Below are 26,576 nucleotides of genomic sequence, written 5' to 3'. Positions count from 1 at the left end.
AGATTTAGCAAGTGCACGAGCGAAGAGTTTAGCTTTAGAGATAGATATAGTAGCAGTGATGCAATCTGGTTGAAATAAATGAGGGAAAGAACAAGCAAAGTTATTGGAGATGTTTTTGGTTAGGTGCCAGAAGTCACATATCGTGTCAAAATCTTGAAAGATTTTGACACTTTCTATTAATGAAGTTTTTAGCTAGTTGGAGAACAGACTTGACATGGTTCTGGTCAGAAATATAAAAGTGCATGAGATTCTGGTGATGGAAGGCTCAAGTAAATTTTGTGAGCCACCTCTCTATCATGTACGAGTATAACACGATAACAGGCTGTGTTAAACCAAGGTTTAAAAGGTTTAGGTTGAGGAAAAGAGTGAGGAATTTACGCCTATACGCTAGAACTAGCACTTCTGTTATGTGCTCGGCACACTGAGACGGGTCTCTGACACGGAAGCAGTAGTCATTCCAAGGAAAATCAGCAAATGGCAGTCCCCCAACTAGCGGAGGCAAAACGCCAGAAGCACCACCGCTAAGGGGGGATACTGAGTAAGGATTGGAGCGATACAAATAAGAGATTGTGATCAGGAGGAGCCCAACGGAGATTATAGGGTAAAAGCATAAGCAGAAGTATTAGAGGTTAGGAAAAGCTCAAGAATATTGGGCATATGTCCAAGACAGTCAGGAATACAAGTAGGGTGTTGCACCAGTTACTCTTGGTCGTGGAGGATAACAAAGTTGAAGGCTAGTTCACCAGGATGGTCAGTGAAAGGAAAGGAAAGCCAAAGCCGGTGGTGAACACTGAAGTCCCCAAAAATGGAGATCTCAAAATGGAAGAGTCAGAATGTACTCCACCTTGGAAGTTATGTAGTCAAAGAATTTCTTATAGTTAGAAGTGTTAGGTGAGATGTATACATCTCAGACAAACTTAGTCTGAGAGCAACTGTGTAGCTGTAAACAGTTGGTAGAAAACTGGGAAGATTCAAGAGCGTGGGCACGAGAGCAGGGTAAGTTGCTGCGCATATAGACGCAACAATCAGCTTTGAACTGAAAATGAGGATAGAGAATGTAGGAGAGAACAGAAAATGGGCTACTGTCAGTTGCCTCAGACACCTGTGTTTCAGTGAGGAAAAAAAAGGTGAGTTTTAATGAGGAGAGATGGTGTTAAAGGGTACTAAGAAAGAAGAGCCTCTCCTAACCCTCTCTTCCAACAGCCAACATTAAAAGAACGAAATAATGATACTTTATATTACAGCAGCAATCACCCAGCAAGAGCACCATTTTAAGGTGACTAATATATGAATACATACCCTACGTAGCGGCGGCGGTGGATCACTGTGCGCACATAAGCAAGAAAACAGACAACGAGTCCGAGAGCACAGTTCACTCGTTGCTGCCCTGCTTCTACAGTTCTACGAGAAATTCATTCCATTCTATTTTACCTATCTTTTGTCACGACAGTGCAGTTTTTTAGTCTAGAATCACTTTCACAACTTCCTTTTTAACACGGACCACAAAACATGCCTTCAAACCTTGTCCTTACTGAGGTGCTTACTGTTTAGCAGTACTTTACCGCTTGGAGCCTCACAGCCACTTGTTATGTGTTAGGTTAGGCATTTTCATCAAATTAGTGTAATTTAATCACTGAATAACTATCACAATTATAGTCCTTTATAACATATTTTCATTCATTTTGCACCACACAGTGATCTAGGTAAGTGTATGTACTACACCAATCCAGTCACACAAAACAACATTGCAGTGCAACAGAGATTAGCACTACAGTGCAGACTTACCCGGCCACAGTCACGATTATCGCTCCCCCACTTGAGTTGTGAACAGTCGGCAATCCCCACACACAAGGAACATCACTGGTTAAAGATACTGTATAACTGCGACAGTCCTACATCACGCAATCCACTGCCAGGACTCTGTGACTTCAACTTAGTCCTGTTGATCATTCACTCGCCCAAACACTGGCCTTTATCAGCAATTCCGTGGCCGGGACAAGACACATGAAAGTCCTTCCTCTGAGCAGCAGGAACATTATCCACGAGAGCAGAGGACAAGATACACGACCGTCCTTCTCAGCAACAGGATCACAGCATACGAAAGCAGAGGACAAGACACACGTACGTCCCTCCTCTGAGCAACAGGATCACTATCCACGAGAGCACGGGGCAAGACATACTTACGTCTCCTTTGAACAGCAGGATCACTATCCACGAGAGCAGGGAACAAGATTCATATACATCCTTTCTCTGAGCATCAGATCACTATACACGAGAGCAGAGGACAAGACACACATGTGTCCCTCCTCTCAGTAGCAGGATCACTATCCACAACAGAAGAGGACAAGATACATGAGCGCTTCTCTTCTCAGCAGCATTATCACTATCCATGCTAGCAGAGGTTTGCTGTGTCGCGGGATCTTTTCGTTCAAACTCTTGTCCTTGGAGCTGGCATGCCCTGCAAATATCTAGCTGTAGCGGCGTTACATCTATCCAAGGAGCTGTATACATAACAATATATGTACTTCAACGTAACAAAAATTTTCTTGCTAATTGTTGTACACATAACATAACCCATTAATCTTAACTTAAAAATAAAGCTTAAATACAGTGCCATGTGGCCAGCAGTAAAGATGAACACAAGAGTGAGTGAAGCTGTTAAGCTGTGAAACAACTGGAGGCTTTCATGTGGGTTACTATCAACCTGTGGATCGGTAACCGCTTCTTATCTTCCTGCTTTTCATTTTCATCCTTACATTCTTCCGTTCCTCCTTGGTTCTCTCTACAAAAAAAAAATAAAATAAAATAAAATAAAATTATATATATATATATATATATATATATATATATATATATATATATATATATATATATATATATATATATATATATATATATATATATATATATATATAAATATAAGAAGAAGAAGAAGAAATAAGAAAAACATTGAAATCATAAAAAAAAAAAAAGCTCACAAACCAAGTTTTCATAAATCGTTTTTATTACTGTGTAGTTTGTATCTGCCTCCCAGCCTTCCTATCGAAAGGAATAAACATGATAAGTTTTTAAATGCTCTCCCTTCTCCTCTTTTTTTATTGAGACTTCATTGGTCGATATCCTTTGTGAGATGATGACTCTTTCAGCCCTCGTTGTCTTTTACTTCTTTTTTTTTATTATTGAGGATTCAGAATTAGAGACTTTAAAATCTGGAGACATTATCCATTTCCATAGTCACACCACTACTTTTACAACAATAGATCTTTCTCTCTGTACCTCTAATTCTTTTCTCGATTTTAATTGGAGCCTTTATCAGATTTATATGGAAACGAGCACTTCTTTTTTTTTTTATTAGAGTCAACTGATTCTGCACCACAGCCATGTCTTCGGCAGTGGTGTGTAGATAAGACGGACTGGCAGCTATTCACAGAACTCAGCAACCCTGCTCTCTATGTGGATGAGATAGGAAACTGTGATGAGGCTGCAACATACTTCAGTAATGTCTTGCACTCTTCTGCTCTTCAATCCTCCCCAAAGACTTCTGGTCGCTTTTCTAAACGTCCTGTTTTCTGTTGGAATGGAATGTTGGAATGAATGTTTTCTGTTGGAATGTTCTGTTTTCTGTTGGATTCCACAGGTGTCATTCGAGAAAACCGTGGTGCCTTTTCTCGCCTTCGACGACATCATGGGGACGCCCACTGCATGGGAGCTTTTCGAGAAGCACGTCCCCGTGCTCATCGGACTTATCTTAAAGACGGTGCGGCAGGAATCTTGGAAGAGGTGTGTCTCTTCCATCACAGTTCGCACTCCACCGATGTCCTCGATAGAGTCCGCAAGATATCTGGGAAGTATTCTTCACATCCTCCATCTGTTTTTTCCCATGATGGAGGAACGGTGACAAACCTTAAGACAGCTGCTGACATGTTTGCTGAGCACTTTCCTAGTGTCTCCAGAAAGGATCAAATTGCACCTATGACACTTCTTTGTCGACACTTAGAATCTGTTGAACTCAATTTTTCATCTTCTGGTGGAGAGTCTTATAATGTTCCATTTTTTTGTTCTAGTGCCTTGATTCATTCCCAGATCCCAATGACATCCCATATTCCTTTTTGCGCTTTTACCTTTGTACTTGAACTCTATAACCTTATTTGGAATACTGGTGATTTACCATCTTCTTGGGCATTGCTGTAATTATCCCCATTCCAAAGCCTGGAAAAGATCATCAGTTAGCGACCAATTATGGTCCGATTTCCTTAACCTCATGCATTTGTAAGTTGCTGGAAAAGATGACAAATGTCAGGCTCATGTGGTACTTGGAGGGAGGGAATTACTTGTCACCTGTTGAATATGGTTTTAGGAAAAAGAGTTCTACGTGTGGTGCCCTTTTATCTTTACAATCTTCTATATATGAAGCATTCTCTAATAAAGAGCATCATGTCACAGTATTTTTTCGATTTGAAGAAATCAAATAACAGCTTGGTGCAATGGCACTTCATTCGGTCTGTCTGAGCTCGGTCTCCGTAGCTGACTCTATTTTTATACAGCAGTTTTTTTTTTTTTTTTTTCTACCAGTACAAATTCGTTCTAACTAAAGCTCACCAGCTTGAGGATGGTGTGTCGCAAGGGAGTATACTCAGTGTCATCCTTTTCGCTGTGACTATAAACAGTGTTATTGATGTGCTTCCAGAAGGAGTTCATGGTAGCTTATATGTCGATGACTTGTCGATCTCCTTTTCTGCGGCGCGAATGCCTTTGATTGAGATGAAGTTGCAGTTAGCAATTAGCAGGGTTTCTCATTATTGGGCTACAACTGGAAGATTTCGTTTCTCGTCTTCGAAAATTGTGGCCTTGCATTTTTGCCATCTTTTTTTGGTGTTCAATCTGATCCAGATCTCTATTTATAAGATAGAAGAATTTCTTGTGTGGAGGAAACAGGTTTCCTGGGATTTATATTTTACAGACACCTGAATTGGGTACGTCACTTTCATTAAATGGCAGCATACATGAAGGCTTTGTCACTCCTTAGAGTCTTGGCTCATACCTCATCGGGTGCTGACAGACAGACCCTCCTCCACTTGCACCGAGCTCTTATTCCGTCTAAGCTGAAGTATGGTTGCGAGATTTATTTATCTGGCACTGATGCCTGACTTCATGTGTTGGACTTGGTGCACCGTGCGGGTGTTTGCTTGGCAACTGGTGCGTTCCGCTCGTCCCCAATTCCTAGGTTACTGGTAGATGCTAGGGTCCTCCCGCTGGACTTCCGTCACCAGTCTTTATTATTGAGGCGCTGGTATCGTGATCTTTCCGCTGTTCAACATTTTAACTCATCTTCCGCCCATCCACTTGTTTTATCGAATCTTGAATGGCTCCACCTTCTACGTAGTAGAGGCTTTCTTTCATACATCAGGATGTAGGACGAGAAGCAATTTTAGAATGTGGACCTCAAGAAAACTGTGGCAGCATATACCGAATCCCGTTTCCATTTTCTCACCCACAATTTCGTACATCCTTGCTTTCTGCTTCCTGTTGATTGCAAATTATTGTTATGGGTAGTCTTTTGACTTGGGGTCTCGTTTTTCTTCGAGAGGTGTTAACAGTCTATAATTTTGTGTTTGTAATGCATTGTGGGAGCGGTTATCGACATGGCGGAGCAGGCCGAGGCAACGCTGGCCTCGCTCCGGTCAAGCTAAGCGACTATTACCTGAAGTTAGGTTACCTGTGTGTCGGGGGCGGTGGATTTACTGTGACGTGTGGTTGACTTATGAAATTAATTTACGGTATTTTGTTGTGCTAGGAGGAATGGACTATGGTGCTAGCTTTCTGTGTTGTGAACAATCGCAGTCTGAGCTATGGGATTTGTCCTGAGATTAGATTATGATAGGTGTGGGTGTGAAGCGGTATATGGTTGTGGGTGAAGGTGTAGGTGTGTGAGCGGGATGCCATGGGGATATTGATATTGTGCTTCTGTGTTGGATGATGGTGGATTGTGAGTGGTAATGTAAGTGGAGTAGGCGTGTGACCGAGGTGTACTGGGAATGTGAGTGACTCTGCAGGTGAGAAGTGGTGTTCACTGATTTCAGGAAGTGGTGTTGATGTAAGAGAGGAGTGAAATCGGTGGGTTTATTGGTATTGTTATATATCTCAATTGTTATATTTTCTTATTTCAATATATTTATTAAGATGAGTGGCTCACTTCTTAGTTGCTTTTCTTCGCTCAGTGACATTTAACAGGTGAGTTACGAGACGGTGTAATGTAAATATATTTATTACACACATATAAAGCCACATCAGAAGACTAGTGATAATATTATACTAATTAAGCTCCAAAATAATGCAACAAGTACTTGTTATATGTATTTGCCTGTGCTTGTTGCTTTGAAGGATCTCCTTTAAAAGAAAATGATAAATTATTATTATGGCAATGGAAACAATATATCATCCACAATCCCCTCGTTCACACTCCCTGTGAGTGGTGTGCTACAGGACGTTGTCGCATCGATGGGTTGAAAGCTTCACATTTCTCCCATACACAGTCTTCACCTGTTCCGTTCCAAATCGGCCATGGATGAATATGAAGTCAGAGGGATAGTTGAGGGAGCGAAGGGAGTACAGATACGAGATGATCATTGCAGGACCACCGCACATAACAATCTGTAAGGCAACAATAGTAAGCTTATTAATGTACTGTTGTGGTGCCGCTGGTCCACATGTGTACCGTCCCGCCGATGTCACCACCTGTACCGGGAATGGTACGTCCTTTTCCCCTCCTGCCTCATACAGGATGGGAATATGGAGTGAAAGAGTTACATTCTGCAGAGTTGGACGTTTATTCTAGTTTTGTTACCTAACATCTCTACAACCCACAGCTCCGTCTGGCACCTGGAGGGCACAACGATGATTTGTAAAGGAGCACCTTGTGGTGCTCATCGCATATAGAAATTTCGATTCTAGTCTCGGAAACACCTGCAGATAAGTAACTTCTGACGGAGATCTTTCCTGATTTATGAGATTTCTTCGTCAGACCCACCGTTTTGCCGTATTTTACATATTTTGACTTATCGAGCGAGGAAAATGCACGAATTATATCTCATGACTAACTTCATATATGGGATAGCCAGTTTAAGTTGGCATCATCAGACTCAGCAGTGATTGTGGAATAAAAAAAAAAAAGTGGTTTATAACGAGCTGACCTGTGAAGATGTTAAAAAAAAATGTTTTTAATATGTTTTACTTATGGTCCCTATTTTCATCAGTTTATCAATGACTGCTGAAATATATTATTACATTAATTAGGAAAAACTCTTTTTAACACGATGGTGTGAACAGAATAGAGATAAACCTCCACATATTGGAAATACAGAGTTATTTATAGTAGCAACATGTCACTCGCCTCATCCACCAGGGCGGAGCATCACTTGGCGTGACGTTATGTAAGCAGGCTTTCTATGACCAGTTCTGCGACGTGTCTAAAAATTAGAACCCTTCCAGCCACTGGGGAAGGTTAAAGGACCTATTTCCTGGTTTGATATATAATTAAGGTGATACTGAGTGTGCTCGCTTCTGAGTCTTGTCCTGCACTGCCCTCTCAATGGAGGGGTCAGGCAATATTTATTTGGTACAAGTCATACGTACACATAGTGGGTTAACAGCTCCGACTTCAAAACAGCGTGAGACGAAACCGGAAGAATTAACACAGGCAAATGTGATAAACCATGAGAGGAAAAGGAAAGGAATATATTTGTACTGGTGTTTTTTCAAGGGACACTTGGCGAGGGTGAGTGTGTGGGGTCGAGCATTATGCACCGAAACAATATATACTACTACTACTACTACTGCTACTACTACTACTACTACTACTACTACTACTACTACTACTACTACTACTACTACTAGCACTACTACTAGTACTACTACTACTTCTACTACTACTACTACTATTTAAGAGGGTCACTGGCTAAAGGAAAACAAAACCGGAAAAAAAATCCCACTTAGGCGCCAGTCCAAAAAAAAAGATGTCAAGAGAACCATTAATAAAATGAACGATAAGTTTCTTAAAACCTCCTTCTTGAAAAGTTCAAGTCATATCAAAAAGAAAATAAAGAAGCAGGCAGGGAGTTCCAGAGCTTACCAGAGAAAGGGATGAATGACTGAGAATACTGGTTTACTCTTGCACTAGATTGGTGGACAGAATAGGGGTGAGAGAAGGAGGAAAGTCTTGTGCAGCGAAGCACAAGGAGGAGGGAGGAATGCAGTTAGCAAGATCAAAAGAGCAGTTCGCATGAAAATAGCGATGAGAGAGAGGCTGAAGACAATCAATTAGAAGAGAGCAGCTGATGGAATGAAAAGCTTTTAATTCCACCCTGTCTAAAATAGAAGTTTGAGTAGAACCCTCAAATACTTGTGAAGCATACTCCATACAAGATAGATAAGACCCCTTTACAGAGTTAGCAGTTGGAGGGCAGGGGACTCAGAACGCCTAACTTCATAAAAAGCTGTTTTACCTAGAGATGAGATATGAAGTTTTCAGTTTAGATTATAAGTAAAGGACAGAGTGAGGATGATCGGTATAGAAGAATAGGGCAGCTGAGTGTCACTGAAGAAGAGGGGATGGTTGTATGGAAGGTTGTATGGAGTTTCTGAGGCATTGAACAGTAATAAGTTTGCTCTGCTTCAATCAGAAATTTTGGAGAGATCAGAAGTCAGGCGTTCTGTGGCTTTCTTACATAAATTGTTTACTTCCTAAAGGGTTGGATGTCTAGAAAAAGACGTGGAAAACAGCAGGGCAGTATCATCGTCGGAGTGGACAGGGCCATAAGTTTGGTTTAGAAGGTCATTGATGAATAACAGGAATAGAATGGGTGACAGGACAGAACCCTAAAGGAAACCACTGTTAGTAAATTTAGGTGAGGAACAGTACCCATCTGCCACAGCACCCATAGAACCGACAGAAAAGAAACTTGAAAAGTTACAGCAAGAAGGAAAGAAGCTGTAGAAGGGTAGTTTGAAAATCAAATCTTTGTGCCAGACTCTATCAAAACTTTTTGATATATCTACAAAAGGTGCACCAAACTCTCTAAAAGAGTATAAACAAGACTGAGTAAGGAAAGCCAGATCACCAGTAGAGCCGCCTTGACAGAACCCATACTGGTCTTCGGATAGGATATCAAGTGATAAATGTTTCAGGATGCTCCTGTTGAGGCCAGATTAAAAAAAATAGATAGGCAGGAAGTTAAAGCAATAAGACGGTATTTTGAGAGATTACAACGGTCACCCTTTTAAGGAACAGTAGGTAACCTTCCAGCAAAAAATGAAAGTTAGATGTTGATAGACAGAGTTGAAAAAAGTTCGACTAGACAAGGTGCAAACATGGAGGCACAGTTTCGGAGAAAAATAAAAGGGACCCCATCATGTCCATATGCCTTCCGTGGGTTTAGGCCTGCAAGGGCAATAAATAAATAAATAAATAAATAAATAAATATATATATATATATATATATATATATATATATATATATATATATATATATATATATATATATATATATATATATATATATATATATATATATATATATATATATCAATACGAAGGATTTTGATGGGTAGCATGAAGTACTCAGAGGGTACTCCAAGGAATAGTTTATTGCAAGGATTTGAGCGAAGATTTCGGCCTTAGAAAAAGATGAGATTACAGTGGTACCATCAGGTTGAAATAAAAGAGAAAATATTAAGAAGATTGAAGATATTTTTGAGTAGGTAGGTGCCGAAAGTCACGAGGAGAGTTAGACATTGAAAGATTAAGACACTTTCTATTAATGAATGAGTTTTTGGCTAGTTGCAGAAAAAGACTTAGCATGAGAAATAAAAATATAAAGCAGAAATATAAAGCACATGAGATTCTTGTGACGGAAGGTTCAAGTACCCTTTTGTCGTCCACCTCTCTATCAGGCTGTGTTATAGACCAAGGTTTGGAAGGTTAAGGTAAAGAGAAAGAGTGAGGATTGTACGCCTCCATGCCAGACACTATCACCTGTATTATGCTCTCAGCACACAGAGACGGGTCTCTGACACGGAAGCAGTAGTCATTCCAAGGAAAATCTGCATAAAACCTCAGATTCCCCAACGAGCAGAGACAAAACGCCATAGGCACCTCCGCTTTGAGGGATCCTGAGAAAGGATCAGAATGATATGACAAGATACAGATGCGAAATTGTGATCCGAGGAGTAGACAGGGTGACACGTTAAGCAGAAGGATAAGAGGTTAGGAAAGGGTCAAGAATTTTTGGTGCGTCTCCAAGACGGTCATGAATACGAGTAGTGTTTTGCATCATTTCCTCTAGGTCGTGGATGATAGCAAAGTTAAAACATAGTTGAACAGGATGGTCAGTGAAGGGAAAGGAAAGTCAAACTGGTGGTGAACACTGAAGTCTCCAAGAAAGGAGATTTCCTGCAAAAGGCAAGAGATTTAGAATGTGCTCCACTTTTGAAGTTAAGTAGGCAAAGAATTTCTTATAGTTGGAAGAGTTAGGTGATAGGTATACAGTACAGATAAATTTACTTTAAGAGTGACTCTGTAGTCCCAGATGGTGAATAATTCTAAAGATTGAATAGCGTGGGCACAAGAGTAGCTTAAGTTGTTGCGCACATAAACGCTACATCCAGCTTTGGATTGATAACGAGGATAGAGAAAATAAGTAGGAAGAGAAAAGGAACTACTGTCAGTTGACTTTGATGAACTGGTTTCAATTCATCCAAGGAAAAGAAAATGAGATCTAGTAGAGGAGAGGTGGTGTTCTACAGATTGAAATTTAGATCTTAGAGAATGAATGTTGCAAAGTTAATGAAGAAAATGTTGAAGACACTTATAGTCGATACCAAAAGAGCAGTCCGACACATCTGCGGTTTCCCTGCTGAGATAAGGAGTCCGAGGCTGGTGTAGGAGTCACCATGATAGTTTTGAATTTTGAGTGAAGGGTGTGTATGTGTAATTACGTGCATGTGGTGTGAAGGAAGTGAGTTGTCTTTAGGATACAGGCTTTGACTGCCCCCTTTTATGATGAGACACAAAGGGAAACGTTCAGTGAGGTAACAACTGGGCTTAATGTAAACTTCACAGAACCCTCTGATCCAGTGCTTAAGAACTCAATGGTAGTAATTATTATTTTGCCAGATGTCTACTGCCTCCTTTTCCTCGAAGTGCTTCTATTACTGCTACTACTAGTACTACTACCACAACAATAAATACTACTACTACTACTACTACTACTACTATTAATAATAATAATAATAATAATAATAATAATAATAATAATAATAATAACAATAATAATAATAATAATAATAATAATAATAATAATAATAATAATAATATCTGCATCCCAAAGGAATCAGGTGGTGGACATCACGTCACTAACTCTTTTTTTAAGTATTCCTCGAGAAAATATCCGTACAAATACATTCTTTTCCCTTTCCTCCCATGGATTATCACATCGGAATATATTAATCCTTCCGTGTCCGTCTCACTCTCTTTTCAAGTCGCCGATGTTAACCAACCACGTGGACCTATGATTTATAGCAAATAAATATATCTAACCTCTCCATCGAGAGAACAGTGCAAGACAAGACTCTGTAACGACCACACTCTGTATCATCTCATATGTACATCAAATAAAGATGCACCTCCTTTACCCCATACACTTATGAAGGAGGCGGGATGGTAGGAGAAAATACCACCCCTGATACACGTGGTATCATCGGCGGGATAAGAACATAAGAATATAAGAAATAAGGAAAGCTGCAAGAAGCCAACAGGCTTACACGTGGCAGTCCCTGTATGAAATATACCTACCTGTTTCCATCTATTGTCCCCATTCATAAACCCTTCCAATCTTCTCTTAAAGTTTCCTAATGTCTTAGCACTAACAACATGATTAATGAGTCCATCTCATTCATCTATCATTCTACTATATATGAGAACTAATTTATTCATATCTTTTTCTTAAACCTAAATTTTTCAAGTCTGAAACCGTTATTTCTTGTTCTGTCCTGGTTACTGATCTAAGAATTTTGCTTACGTCCCCCTTGTTATAACCCTTATACCACTTAAAGACTTCTATCAGGTCCCCTCTTAAGCTACGTCTCTTTAAAGAATCTAAATCTAACAGTTTCATTCTTGCCTCGTAAGGAATACTCGTCATCCCTTGTATACTTTTAGTCATTCTCCTTTTTGCTGATTCTAATAGACCTATATCCTTCCCGTAATGTGGGCAACAGAACTGCACAGCGTAGTCTAGATGAGGTCTGACCAGCGCTAAATATAACTTTAATAATACTTCGGGCCTTTTACTTTTAACATTCGTAAAAATGAATCCTAATACCTTATTTGCCCTGTTTCTGGCATCTATGCATTGCTTTCTTAGATGGAGTTTAGAGATAACTATAACTCCTAAATCTTTTTCGTACTCAGAATCTACTAGAGTTTCGTTGTTTATTGTGTACCTACTTTGTGGGTTTCCTCTACTTACGCTAAGTATTTTGCATTTGTTGATATCAAACTGCATTTGCCATACGTCCGTCCATTCGTTCATGCTATCTAAATCTGCCTGCAAGGCGATGGCATCCGATTCTGACCTAATTTACTTACCTATTTTTGTGTCATCCGTAAATTTACTAATATCACTACTAATTCCACTATCCACTATGGTAAAGTCTGGTCTCTCTCTCTCTCTCTCTCTCTCTCTCTCTCTCTCTCTCTCTCTCTCTCTCTCTCTCTCTCTCTCTCTCTCTCTCTCTCTCTTATTATTATTATTATTATTATTATTATTATTATTATTATTTTTATTATTATTATTATTACTATTATTATCATCATTATTTATTCTAGATAGAATGAGGAATAAAATACTCCCTGAGACTGGAAATGCACAGTGTGGTTTCATCAAGGAGAAAGATAGAGGAATGCGATCTTCATTCTGAGGATGTTGATGGAAAATTTAATAGAAGTGAAGAAAGATCTTTATGTCTGTTTTGTAGATTATGAGAAAGCGTTCGACCGTGTTAAACATGTAGACCTTATGAGAATGCTGGAAGGGTTGGAAATAGATGGTATAAAGATCTTCGACTAATACATAACTTATATTGGAACCAAGAAGCAGAAGTGCGAGTAGGGGATAAAGAGTCGGAAACGCAGAGCATAAAGAGAGGCGTGAGACAGGGATGTGTGATGTCCCCTGATCTCTTCAATTACTACAGTGAAATTATAATGAGGGATTTAAGAGATATGGAAGGAGTAAAATTGGCAGGCACTAACATCAACAACATAAGTTATGCAGACGATGCAGTGCTGCTGGCGGAATCCCACGACAAACTGCAAGACCTGGTTAACACACTAAATAGATCAAGCAAACAGAGAGGCCTAACAATTCACAAAAACAAAAAGTGATGGTAGTATCGAAAGAGGAGTAACCGCCACAAATAAATATATTACTTGATGCGTAAACTTAAACAAACAGACAACTTTAATTATTTAGGAGGCACGATCACATGTGATGGGAAATGTGAGATGGATATAAAGAAGAGAATAGTACTTGCAAAGAATGCATTTGGCCAGATTAAAAACTTGGTGACGAATGTTAAAGTATCAATAGGTACAAGAAGGTTTGTGAAATGTTTTATATGGTCGGCTTTGTTGTACGGCTGTGAGTCCTGGACAATGAGAAAGCCAGATGAGCAAAGACTTCAAGCAGCTGAGATATGGTTCTGGAGGAGGATGCTTAAGATATCTTGGATAGAAAGAAGAACAAATGAAGAAGTGTTGCAAGGGGTAGGTGTTGGAAGAGAGTTTATGAGTACGGTTAGGAGTAGACAGATGCGCTTCCTGGGCCATGTTATGAGAAGAGAGGGACTGGAACATCTATCTCTTACTGGTAAAACAGAAGGCAAGAGACCACAAGAAAGACCAAGACAGAAGTACATGGATGGACTGATGCGAGTGATTGGAGGAGGAATGTCTGTAGCTCAGCTGATACAAGCAACTAGAGATAGGGAGCAATGGTTGCCAACGTCCTATGGGATATGGCACGTCAGTAAGTATTATTATTATAATTATTATCATTATTGTTTTAATTATTATTATTATTATTATTATTATTATTATTATTATTATTATTATTATTATTATTATTATTTTTATTATTATTATTATTGTTATTATTACTTTTATTATTATTATTATTATTATAACAATTATTATTATTATTATTATTATTATTATTATTATTATTATTATTATTATTATTATTATTATTATTATTATTATTATTTTATTATTATCATTATTATTATTATTATTATTATTATTATTATTATTATTATTATTATTACTATTATTATTATTATTATTATTATTATTATTATTACCACTATGACTATAAATATTATTGCTGTTACACTCTACGGCTATTATAATGATTGGCGTAATAACCACCACTCCTATTATAGTCTTCACTCTCTCTTTACCTGTCAATCAGTAATCAAACATGCTAGTAATCATGACACAATTACCTTGTGTTTCTCCATATTAGGTTTTGCGACATGTTTGTCAAGCATCTGTGAGCTAATGAATCCCTCTTCACCCTCCCACTCTTCCGGCGCCTCACCCAGTGTGTACACCACCTGCAGGCGACTGTCTTGTTCTGTCAATGAAAAGTAGTCCGGGCAATTGGCACAAAATATTTTGCATCATATATCAAATACAACAGAAAGGGACTAGCTGCTCTCTATGCAGGCATTTGAGCACACATTGTCGTGCGATGTAGGTGTGAACCTGTTTTAACCGATTCATCAACTCCAGCAGGGAAACCCAGCAGGATTGGACATCCCTTATTTTCATCTCTTTCCATAATGCTCGTGTTTCTTTTAATAATTCTCCCCTTGGCCTTCGATATGTTTCATAAAGTCTTTAAGTAGGTATTAAGTTCGGTTATATTGCTATTGTTAACATTTCAATATATTTTACTTTAAGCATATTTTAGTGACCAGGATGAGATAGTGAGATGACTACCAAAATCGCTTATCGGGGTTCAGGGATATCAATGCGTTCTTCCTTTCCTTAACATAACTGATCTGAGGTCACCCCTCCTTGCCTGTCCTTCGTTTCGACCATTGCTTCACTATTGTCTGACCACAACAGTGTACCTTCCTTCCCATACAAGGGAAGTGTACACCCTCCAGATTTTTTGCATGTGAAATGTATGATCTTATGAGGAGGTATATTTACGTTAACTTTTCTTTATATATATATATATATATATATATATATATATATATATATATATATATATATATATATATATATATATATATATATATATATATATATATATATATATATATATATATATATATATATATATATATATATATATAAAACATAAGTTTCTCTCTCTCTCAGTTCCTCTCTCTCTCTCTCTCTCTCTCTCTCTCTCTCTCTCTCTCTCTCTCTCTCTCTCTCTCTCTCTCTCTCTCTCTCTCTCTCTCTCTCTCTCTCTCTCTCTCTCTCTCTCTCTCTCTCTCTCTCTCTCTCTCTCTCTCTCTCTCTCTCTCTCTCTCTCTCTCTCTCTCTCTCTCTCTCCTGCTCACAGCTAATAGCTTAATTTGATTGTATTCCCATGTTCCAGGATTTTTTCTCTCCCTTTTGCTCCGATATGTTCATCTTTATTCTTTATTTTTGTATTACTCTGCGTGCTTTGCCTGTTATATGTGTACATGATATTAATTTAATATATTACATTCTTAATTTTTGTATTGACTTTTCCAGACATGAAAGCAATTCAGTTAACTAATACCAAGATTTGAAAAACAATTCCTTATTTCGATCTTGACTAATACTAACTATCTCCCAAACAATACATTACAACATTGTCTAACCATAGCAAGAGCAAATGCTTACCTCTATACTTATCCAATTCTTCTTTGTATAGTATATCATTGTAGTTTTCAGAGAAGTAGAGCAATTTAATGTTGGTTTTGTCTGCTGAGTTCTTCAGGATGAGCGGACAAGCTGCATACTGGGTGTGATTTCTCCTCCGGAGGCCAGCAGAGTCGATTCGTGCAGTTGGTTCGGCGTGTACTCGAACCCTCCACAAGGACCCTGAAACTCCATCCTGTCACCTGCAAGTAAGTTTTCATAAGATTACCAACACTTGTGAAATTTGCCACCTATTTTTTTTTTTTTTTGACACTAAAATGGAAATTGAAAATGATATGCCTCATAAATATAAAGTAAAATATGCCAAACTGAACTGAAATGACCAGGAATATCTGAATGATGCCTACCTGGCTTTAATGCCTTGAAGTGTTGGGACATGATGCCATGGCTTTCAAATCTTAGCACTATTTCAATGACGCCAAAATCATCAGGGGGGGACACAGAAGAGAAGTACCGCACATGTTCCTTGTCGCTGATGATTGACTTGGTCTGCAGCAACTCATCCATGTTTATCATTGCTTTCACCTGCATGTTTAACACACACACACACACACACACACACACACACACACACACACACACTATTGTAAGGTTTAACTAAACATATTTACAAGTGCTGCATATATCATAATATAAATAAAAATAATAATAAAAAATAAAACAAATAATAACAATAATAATAATAATAATGATAATAATAATAATGATAATAATAATAATAATAATAATAATAATAATAATAATAATAATAATTGTTACGCCCCACCGGTGGATAACGGGGGACTGGCGATTCCTTAGAGGCTGCCGTCCCACACCGCTAACCCAAGTTCAATTCGATCGGCCAATGGCGAGGCATGTCTTTACTCCTCACACCTCTATCCACAGGTGTCGAGTTGGGCACGTATACACTCTACACTTCTAGGCCGGTAATTCTCCCGGATATGCCGGAGGGAGTCACCCTCCCTGTACCCCCGGGTAACCCCGCAGCACAGCAGGGCCTCCCTAGAGTCATGCCTTGCGTTGGAGTACATCACCCTCGATGATGTTGCTCCTGCAGTGGCCGGGCGTGAACAATCCGTCCCCCACCGTAAACTGCAGTGCCTTTCCTGGGCAGAGGTGCTGGTAAGGGCGTGCATTAGGGCAGTTGTGGCTGTGGGTCACCGTCTTGGCTATGGTACCTCCTCCATGATGATGATGCTCCCGCGGTGGACAAGGCGCGAGCAAGCCGTCCGCTGCCGTCAATTGCACTGTCTTTCCTGGGCAGAGGTGTCGGCTGGGGCGTGCATGAGGGACGTTGTAGCTCAGAGTCATCGGCTAGACTGGTTAGGGTGGTTACCACTGGTCTCTGTTGAGGTTCGTTGGTGAAGGATGGCAATCTACGCCCGTAGAGTTGTCAGGTGCCAAGATGTTACTCGGGTTCATGCGTTGCTGCGCGCACGGCCCACTAGTACGGCACTTGGGACGCTTCCACTTGTGGATATCAAACTAGCTCGCAGCACATTGTCCAGTCCTGTAATACACTCCAACTACCCTCCGGGGTGCCAGAGGGGTCGGTGACGGAGGCGCCAACGGGGAACGTCCCCGGCATGCCGTGAGCACAAGAGTCCGCACTCCCTGAGTTTGAAGACGGAACACCACACGTTAGTCTTAATCACGATGCACGGAGTCGATCCTCCGCGAGACACTGACGGAGATGATGACGGGAAACTGTCTCAAGGCGGAGGTCGCTGAGCACACGCCATCCACTCACCAGAGACACCTTGTTTCTTTCCTGGTTTGTCCTCGCTTCCCAAGAGGGTTGTTGTTTTTATTCCCAGCGCCGAGCCCACTGTGACAAGGGGTCATGCGGATTGAGCTGGGTCAGCAGTAGCAGCTTTTCATGTAGAGATAGGTCTCTCGCATGCGTCTACTACCATCTCACAGCTCATGTGCGTGCCCACAGGCGCGTGGATACTTGTGTGCTTGGGTGCGTGTGGGTACGTGCGTGAGAGCTTGTGTGTAGGTGTGTGTGGGTATGTGTGTGAGTGCTTGTGTGTGGGTGCGTGTGTGTGTGTTTGGGGCGTAACAATGATAATAATAACAGATCATAAAACATCTGATTCAAGTTTTGGACACAACTGATCCTATCAAATGTCACGCAGTAAAACTTTGTCTTACAGAAATATACGGAAGGACAGGTCATCACTTATTAGTAGTCATTTATTAAAATGGTGGATAGGCTACAGATACACTTACAGCAATATACTGTTCTGGGAAGCATCCTGTGTGGTCTATGTCTTTAGGCGAAGCAAACGCAAAAGAGGACATCTTGTCAGTAACAGTGACGGTGGATTTAAGGGTGAGGGACACCCAAGTTCTTGGCTTCAGGGCAGGATAGTGGTTCTCTCCATCAGCCGTCTTGATCACCTGAAAGTACACAAAAAAAAAAAATCTATAAATAATAATCCCTTATCATTAGTTATGTACATGACATAGTAGTCACAGTTATTACTTTATTTTGTTTCTATATCATCATACCATTACTTAGCTCCGTTCATATTTCCATTGCGTCAATGGTCAGGATTTTATTTAAATCAACATGTTACACAGCTTCATACTCTTTTCTACCTTATCATTGACAGCAGGTGGACATGTGTTGAACGGGTTATCAAAGTCACTATCTTGGAAAGGATGTTTCAATTCTGTTTTTTTTTTTTTTTTTCTCTAGCTCTACTTCCTCCATCAGCTCCTCAACCATTTTTTTTTTTATTTTCATAGCTCATCTTTTCAATCTCATGATGAACAATTCTTGTGTTAGGCCTCTGATGCCTGATAAAAAAAAATAACCTAAGATACTTTTGCCAAAAATAAAACATGTATCATATGCACACAAACATTAAAGCTTTAGTGGTTGGTAGTAGGAAGGAATCAAAGAGAGACTCGTCATTAGAAATCATCGCAAGTAAAGGATTACTCACCATAAGTCAAAAACCTCAAAGTTTTCCAGAACTGTTTTGCCAATTATCTGCTTCACCTTCTCATTAGAGGGCCCCATCACCCAGCCAGCCTTGCCATCTCTGAGCAGCCGTTCAATACCCAGATGTGTCTACAAAGGGCAACACATCATAACCATACATACAATTTTGGCCATAATATAAAAAAGAAGATAAAATAATAATAATAATAATAATAATAATAATAATAATAATAATAATAATAATAATAATAATGATAATAATAAAAAAATTAATTAATTAAATAAATAAATAATTAATTACTACTGTTACTACTACTACTACTACTACTACTACTACTACTACTACTACTACTACTACTACTACTACTGCTACTACTATTACTACTACTACTACTACTACTACTACTACTACTACTAATAATAATAATAATAATAATAATAATAATAATAACAATAATAATAATAATAATAATAATAATAATAATAATATTATTATTATTATTATTATTATTATTATTATTATTATTATCATTATTATTATTATTATTATTATTATTATTATTATTATTATTATTATTATTATTATTATTATTATTATTAATCCGTACGATAAACTAGATATGGAGTGTGTAAGATGTTACAATTTGATCAATTGATAGGGAGGAAAAATTAAAATATAAAATTGAGGCAACTAAAAAATAAATAAATAAATACTTGCAAAAAGACAAGTTTCTGAAACAAATCTGAGCTATACATAGGCCTTTACCACATCTGCGGAGTCACATTGCTGTTGCAAAGTTGTTTATGGTGCATGACATTTTTAGTGTACGCTCTCGTAATTATCCAATTTTACCCTTGTTTAGGACAAGATTCCATATTTACCAAAACCTCTACTTGACAAGTATTTTTTATTATGCCGCAGAACTTCCGGGGACGAGAACGTAGCCTTATTGGAGAGCGAGATCTGTTTGTATAATCAAAAGTTAGGTAATGCTTTATCTTTATCTGTGTCGCAGCTCAGAGCCTCACCTTGTACCCTGTCCCACCACAAGCATGTAACATCTTGTCTCTCACATCGCTGACCACCTTAGAAGCAGAATACTTATGTTGCGTTAAGCAATGCACATATTTTCCTCTGAAAGAACAGTTTTCATTTAATTCCAAGATGTTTTTGAAATATATTAAACATGCCATGAACAATGTATGAATTTCGTCTCAGTTAGTGGCACATAATATTCAGTAAAAATTCTAACTGTCAGTAAAAATGTTCTAATTTTAATTATGACCAAATTTACCGTAAAGATGGACGTTTCAATATATCAGTTGAGAGCTTACATATAACAAACAAAAGTTAAGTTTTCTTTGAAATAACAAGCAGAATGAAGATATGTAAATAACTCCAATGTATAAATGATATTCACACAATAAAAGATAAATAAAAAAAAGTTGCATGTCTAAGAATGTAGGTGAACACTTGCCTTGCAACGAATGCTTTATCTTCGTGCAGCCTCCAGTCGTTGTTGTTGGTCTCCTTATCCATGGCATCAGCAAGCAAGATGCCCTGGCAGCCTACTGAGTTGACGTCGCACACTGCCTCTCCAAAGAAATCCTAAGGTGAGAGATTCCTGTTTACATACACTCTGCACATATACATGCTCAGTAATTCACTATTCTCAGATAGCATTACAATATTTATAAATTTCGGCATGAAACTTTCTGTAGGGATGTTACATGTGAGAGACTTTAAGTGTAACATAATTTTAGATTACTTCGTTTCACCTGTCTATCTAATGACGGACTGTGGGCAAATTATGTAAAAATTGTATTTCTTTATAGATGTGGAACATGAAAAGTAAAGAAAATGGATGGATGTAAAGTATAAGACACATTCAAGATGAAATCGTTATATAGTAGAGATGGACATGGGTACGAATGAATACGTGAAGAGTAGAATGAAACATGAATGCATTGGTAATGTGTTGAAATGAAGCATATGAAAACAGTGCAGGATACTATTTAAGTGAAAAAGGTTAATGCTAACAGCAGATCTATGACTTGCCAGTGTGGAAAAACAAGGACAAAGTCATAGCTGAACCAAGATGTTGCGAAAGATCACGTAAAACAGAAAACTTGCATAAAAAATGGGTGACACTACCAAAAATCTTTCAAAATAAACCAAAATAACACTGCAGTTGGGTCGTATGTCTACATCAGATCGCCTGTTTGGTGTGAGGAAGTAGGATAAAAGTGCTCACCTGGACAGACGGGCGATCACACACCCTCATGCCTACGTTTGCATGAGCCTTGTGGGTGACGTGTTTCTTTGCTACGTCAATGGATGCCAGTGAAATGCCAATCCAACACGCAGAGGTGAACAACAAGTGGTAAGGGATAATAGTTTCATCATTACTCTGTAAAAAGGACGAAGATACTTTTACCATGGACATCCTTTTTATAAGGAAAGGTGATAGAGTTTTGTATATATAGAAAAGATTAAGCATTTTCCTTTACTTTAACACAGTTTTCTTGTTTATAGTTCTTGTATAGTTTATAGTATATACTTGTATAGTTATAGTATAGTTTATAGTTCTTGTAAACTCCGACTTCTTTAAGAAGTCGGAGTTTACTTTCCCATATACACCCTACAAACTATAAGATACCTATTAGCTAGAACTTTGGGCACTCTCTTATCGTGCATATATTTTCTCTTTTCATATATTTAGTAAACATAAAAAATGGAAATGGACTTTAATACTTACACGTTTACCTTCACCGCGAGAGCCAATCATCCTGTCAATGTTGAATTTTCCCTCTATTACTATAGGTCCAGACATGTTGTCATGCATCCCTAGGGCACTCCAGTCCCCAGTGTTGGCTCGAACTTCATTCTGGAAAGACTCCAAGTTACATTTCTAACCACGTGCTGGGGAAAATAAACGCTATTTAACGCCCTTTTTTTTCTAGTTTTGAAATTTCTATCCATTTATTTTAGAAACTCTTATCTAATATGTACAGAATATGTAACAATGAGGAAAGGGTATGAAGACAAAAAAAAACAAATAAATAAATAAAATGTGGTAAACAATGAGAAGCTGGACACAATATGAGTGACTTACTTTAAAGACCAAGAAGCAAGAGAAATCAGAGTAATCGCCTGCAAAGCCTGGATTGAGAGTTTGGATGACGTATCAGTCTGACCAGCACTGGTGGCCCAGGAAGCTAACTTGAGCAGCTGTACGGTCTCTTCGTCAAGGCATTTCCCCTTGGAGGACATTTGGAATTGAGAGTGCCCACCTACACAATAAATAAATAAATAAATGTTATTATATATATAAAATTTCATCAAGAATAGAATTCAATTACTTTTGGCGCAAGGATAGGGAGATTCTCACCTCCTTAAGATCTAACTCTCCTTTCCGAAATCTCCAATTATAATTAAATAATATACTCAAATACTTGTAAACGTCAACCACTTCAATGTTTTCATTACCAAACTCAAAATCATAATTATCTTGGTGAACCCTTCCTCTGTTGAACACAACAATTTTTTATTTCTTAGAATTAAGTTTTAATTTCCATTCATTACAATAATCATACAAAGCCAACAATGCCTGCCTCATTCACTCTTCAGTATCACACAGTATAATTGTATCATCTGCATACATAACAACTAGAAGTTTCAAATATGTATTTATAAAATCATCACTAAAATTAATATAATTGCAACCATGTTCCAGTAATTTATTCTCCATATCATTAATATGAAAGGCAAAGAGCAAAGGTGATAAATTTCCCCCTTGTCTGACTCCTACATTGCACACAAGGCATCCGTGACCTGTTGGTTCAGCATAACACAAGACCTAATGTTGCTATACATATTTTTTGATGACATTAAGTATTTTGCCTTACACATTCTCCCTCACCAACTTAAACCAAAGTCCTTCTCGCCATATCATGTCAAAGGCTTTTTTGTAGTCCACAAACAAACAGAATAACGTCTTTTTCTTCCAGAAGAACAGATCAATTATACATATGAGTAAGAAAATATGGTCTAAAGTACAATGTCAATACCTAAAAACTGCCTGTCTTATTAATAATATTCATGGTATCTGAGAAATTACTCAATCTTTTATTCAATATGGAAGTGAGCAGTTTTCCCATACAGCTAAGCAAGGTGATCCCTTTGTAGTTGTTAACATCCTGGATGTCACCCTTATTCTTATACAGTGGAACTATTATACCAACTAACCAGTCAGTTGGCATAAAACCTATATCAAATATTTCATTAAAGAGGTTTATATATAGAGGATATAATATATTCTGTGTATTTTTTATATACTCATTCAGTACCATTTCAATTCCTGGAGATTTACCATTTTTTTATTTCTTTATATTTATCATCACTTCTTCTTTGGTCATGGGATCATTAAGTATTGGGGAAAGGTCATTGTTTGTGTTGTCAAGAGTTATTTAGAGTACCTACATCAACTTCATTACAGTGAACATCAGCAAGGTGTCGAAAATATTGATAGAAATCATTTAGTTTTACAGGGATATGGCAATTTTTCTTCTGACTATTTTTTTTTTTTTTTTTATGTAGGAAGGACACTGGCCAAGGGCAACAAAAATCCAATAAACAAAAAAATGCCCAGTGAAATGCCAGTAAAATCCTATAAAAAATCCTATAAAAGGGTCAAAGCAGTGGTCAAAAATTGATGAATAAGTGTCTTGAAACCTCCCTCTTGAAGGAATTCAAGACATAGGAAGGTGGAAATACAGAAGCAGGCAGGGAGTTCCAGAGTTTACCAGAGAAAAATTGATGAATAAGTTCTTCCCTCTTGAAGGAATTCAAGTCATAGGAAGGTGGAGATACAGAAGCAGGCAGTGAGTTCCAGAGTTTATCAGAGAAGTACTGGTTAACTCTTGCGTTAGAAAGGTGGACAGAATAGGGGTGAGAAAAAGGAGAAAGTCTTGTGCAGCGAAGCCGCGAGAGGAGGGGAGGCATGCAGTTAGCAAGATCAGAAGAGCAGTTGGCATGAAAATAGCGGTAGAAGACAGCTAGAAATGCAACATTGCGGCGGTGAGAGAGAGTCTGATGACAGTCAGTTAGAGGAGAGGAGTTGATGAGACGAAAAGCTTTTGATTCCACCCTGTCTAGAAGAGCAGTATGAGTGGAACCCCCCTAGACATGTGAAGCATACTCCATACATGGACGGATAAGGCCCTTGTACAGAGTTAGCAGCTGGGGGGTTGAGAAAAACTGGCGGAGACGTCTCAGAACACCTAACTTTATAGAAGCTGTTTTAGCTAGAGATGAGATGTGAAGTTTCCAGTTCAGATTATAAGTAAAGGACAGACCGAGGACGTTCAGTGTAGAAGAGGGGGACAGTTTAGTGTCATTGAAGAAGAGGGGATGGCTGTCTGGAAAGTTGTGTCGAGTTGATAGATGGAGGAATTGAGTTTTTGAGGCATTGAACAATACCAAGTTTGCTCTGCCCCAAGTTTGGTTTAGATCATTAATGAATAATAAGAAGAAAGTGGGTGACAGGACAGAACCCTGAGGAACACCACTGTTAATAGATTTAGGAGAAGTACAGTGAGCGTCTACCACAGCAGCAATAGAACGGTCAGAAAGGAAACTTGAGATGAAGTTACAGAGAAAAGGATAGAAGCCGTAGGAGGGTAGTTTGGAAATCAAAGCTTTTGATATGTCCAAGGCAACAGCAAAAGTTTCACCAAAATCTCTAAAAGAGGATGACCAAGACTCAGTAAGGAAAGTCAGAAGATCACCAGTAGAGCGGACTTGACGGAACCCATACTGGCGATCAGATAGAAGGTTGTGAAGTGATAGATGTTTAAGAATCTTCCTGTTGAAGATAGATTCAAAAACTTTTTTTTTACTACTACTACTACTACTACTACTAGTATTATGTTAAACAGACACACACGATTCTCTCTCTCTCTCTCTCTCTCTCTCTCTCTCTCTCTCTCTCTCTCTCTCTCTCTCTCTCTCTCTCTCTCTCGCAAAAACATGCAAACGAACAAACAAACAAACAAACATGCATATACACAAGAAAAAGAAAAACAAACAAGCAAGAAAAATAAAATAGAGCGAGCTTTAGATTAGAGCGAGAGATTAAAGATAGCTCTATTATACAAACAAATGTCACTTACTGAAAGGTATCCTGGTTGGTAAACATTTACTGGCCCCATATTGAAAGCATTGGATCTATAATACCTCTTTTGTACGTCTGAAAGCTATTGAGAGAGTGAAAAACTGAGATAGAGCGAGGGGAGTAAGCGGGTGACAGAAATTAATGGGAAAAACACTGGGAAAAAGAGAATTAAAGATAGAACACTGTACGAAAAGAGTTACAGGTGTCACAGTGAGAAAATGAGAGAGTAAGAAAGTGAGATAGAGCGAGGAGAGTATGTGGGTGACGGAAATTATGAGAAAAAAAATAGAGATAAAGAATTAAAGATAGAAGACAGTAAAAATAGATATGGAGGTCGAGAGAGAGAGAGAGAGAGAGAGAGAGAGAGAGAGAGAGAGAGAGAGAGAGAGAGAGAGAGAGATATGCAATGCACACACACACACACACAAACACACAGGTGCTTACAGATATTCCAAGCTATGGTGTGTGTGTGTGTGTGTGTGTGTGTGTGTGTGTGTGTGTTGTGTAATAAGTTCACATTGAATCTTATAATAATCATGTAATCATTATCTCACTACCACCACCACCACCACCACCAACACCACCACTATAAGTATTTCTCCTTTTTTATACAACTAATGAAAGAAAAAATGAAAAAAAATATGAAAAAGAATGAAGAAACACGACAGGAAAATGTTAAAGACTGAAAAAAGAGGAAGGGAAGTGGGAGAGGAGGAGAGGAGGAAACCTGTAAACCTACTGGCATACAAAACACAAAGAAAAACAAAATAAAATGAAAGAAAATACGGAAAAAAAATAAATGGTGTATATAGTTTTACGACAGCTGTTCAGAGATTTATGAAGAGACAGGAAAAAAAATGAAAAGAAAAACGAGAAGCGTGGAACACATATAATGAAACAAGAAACTCAGTCATTGAATGAAACCTAAAATATTGAATGTTGAAAAATAGAGTATGATTTAAGCACCTTGATCCGCGACCGCCCAGTGAAGCCTGGTGTTTAATGACGAGAAAACAACGAGAGCTGGAAGTAAAATACTGACTGAGAGAGAGAGAGAGAGAGAGAGAGAGAGAGAGAGAGAGAGAGAGAGAGAGAGAGAGAGAGAGAGAGAGAGAGAGAGAGAGAGAGAGAGAGAGAGAGAGGAACATTCACCTTCGGACAGATAGATATATAAAAGATGTAAAATATTCTCTTTTCCTGCCTATCTGTCTGTTCGTCAGTTTTTCCTGCCGGGGAGGAAGAGAGAGAGAGGGAGGTACAGGAAGGTGGGAAGGCCAGGAAGAGGTAAAGTGACAGTGAAGTGAGAGAGGAGGGGCACAAAAGGAGAGGAAGGGCAGGAGGAGGCGAGGCAGCATCAGCAGAGAGGAAGGCACAGAGGGGAAGGAAGGGCAGGAGGAGGCGAGGCAGCATCAAGAGGGGCACCTTTCCTTCACGATTGTGCCCTTCATTACATGGA

At 38.6% G+C, this 26,576-nt stretch overlaps 1 protein-coding gene across 2 annotated transcripts; it reads right to left on the bottom strand.

Moving 5' to 3' along the window:
• Window positions 1–6,445: 6,445 nt before the first annotated feature.
• Window positions 6,446–16,564, bottom strand: LOC135094519 (uncharacterized). Of its 2 annotated transcripts, XM_063994680.1 has the most exons (4): window positions 16,336–16,564; window positions 15,950–16,170; window positions 14,563–14,693; window positions 6,446–6,651 (listed from the first exon to the last, which is right to left on the bottom strand). In XM_063994680.1, exons 1-2 carry the CDS (start codon window positions 16,517–16,519, stop codon window positions 16,043–16,045), a joined length of 312 nt encoding a protein of 103 aa, XP_063850750.1. In that variant the 5' UTR covers window positions 16,520–16,564; the 3' UTR covers window positions 6,446–6,651; window positions 14,563–14,693; window positions 15,950–16,042. The 2 variants fall into 2 exon arrangements, with proteins under 2 accessions (XP_063850750.1, XP_063850751.1); XM_063994681.1 differs by lacking the exon at window positions 14,563–14,693.
• Window positions 16,565–26,576: the final 10,012 nt, after the last annotated feature.

The sequence above is a fragment of the Scylla paramamosain genome, chromosome 45, assembly GCF_035594125.1.
Source record: "Scylla paramamosain isolate STU-SP2022 chromosome 45, ASM3559412v1, whole genome shotgun sequence".
NCBI lineage: Eukaryota > Metazoa > Arthropoda > Malacostraca > Decapoda > Portunidae > Scylla > Scylla paramamosain.
Note: the sequence above shows the minus strand (reverse complement) of the source record. Positions and strands in the feature narration are given on the sequence as shown.

What these genes read in the sequence shown, in the direction of transcription:
- LOC135094519 (XM_063994680.1), bottom strand. Translation starts at nt 16,519, where the DNA reads ATGCAGGTGAAAGCAATGATAAACATGGATGAGTTGCTGCAGACCAAG. An exon ending in CTTCAAGGCATTAAAGCCAG is followed by an intron (nt 16,171 to 16,335) that starts GTAGGCATCATT and finishes ACTTACTTGCAG; the next exon opens with GTGACAGGATGGAGTTTCAG.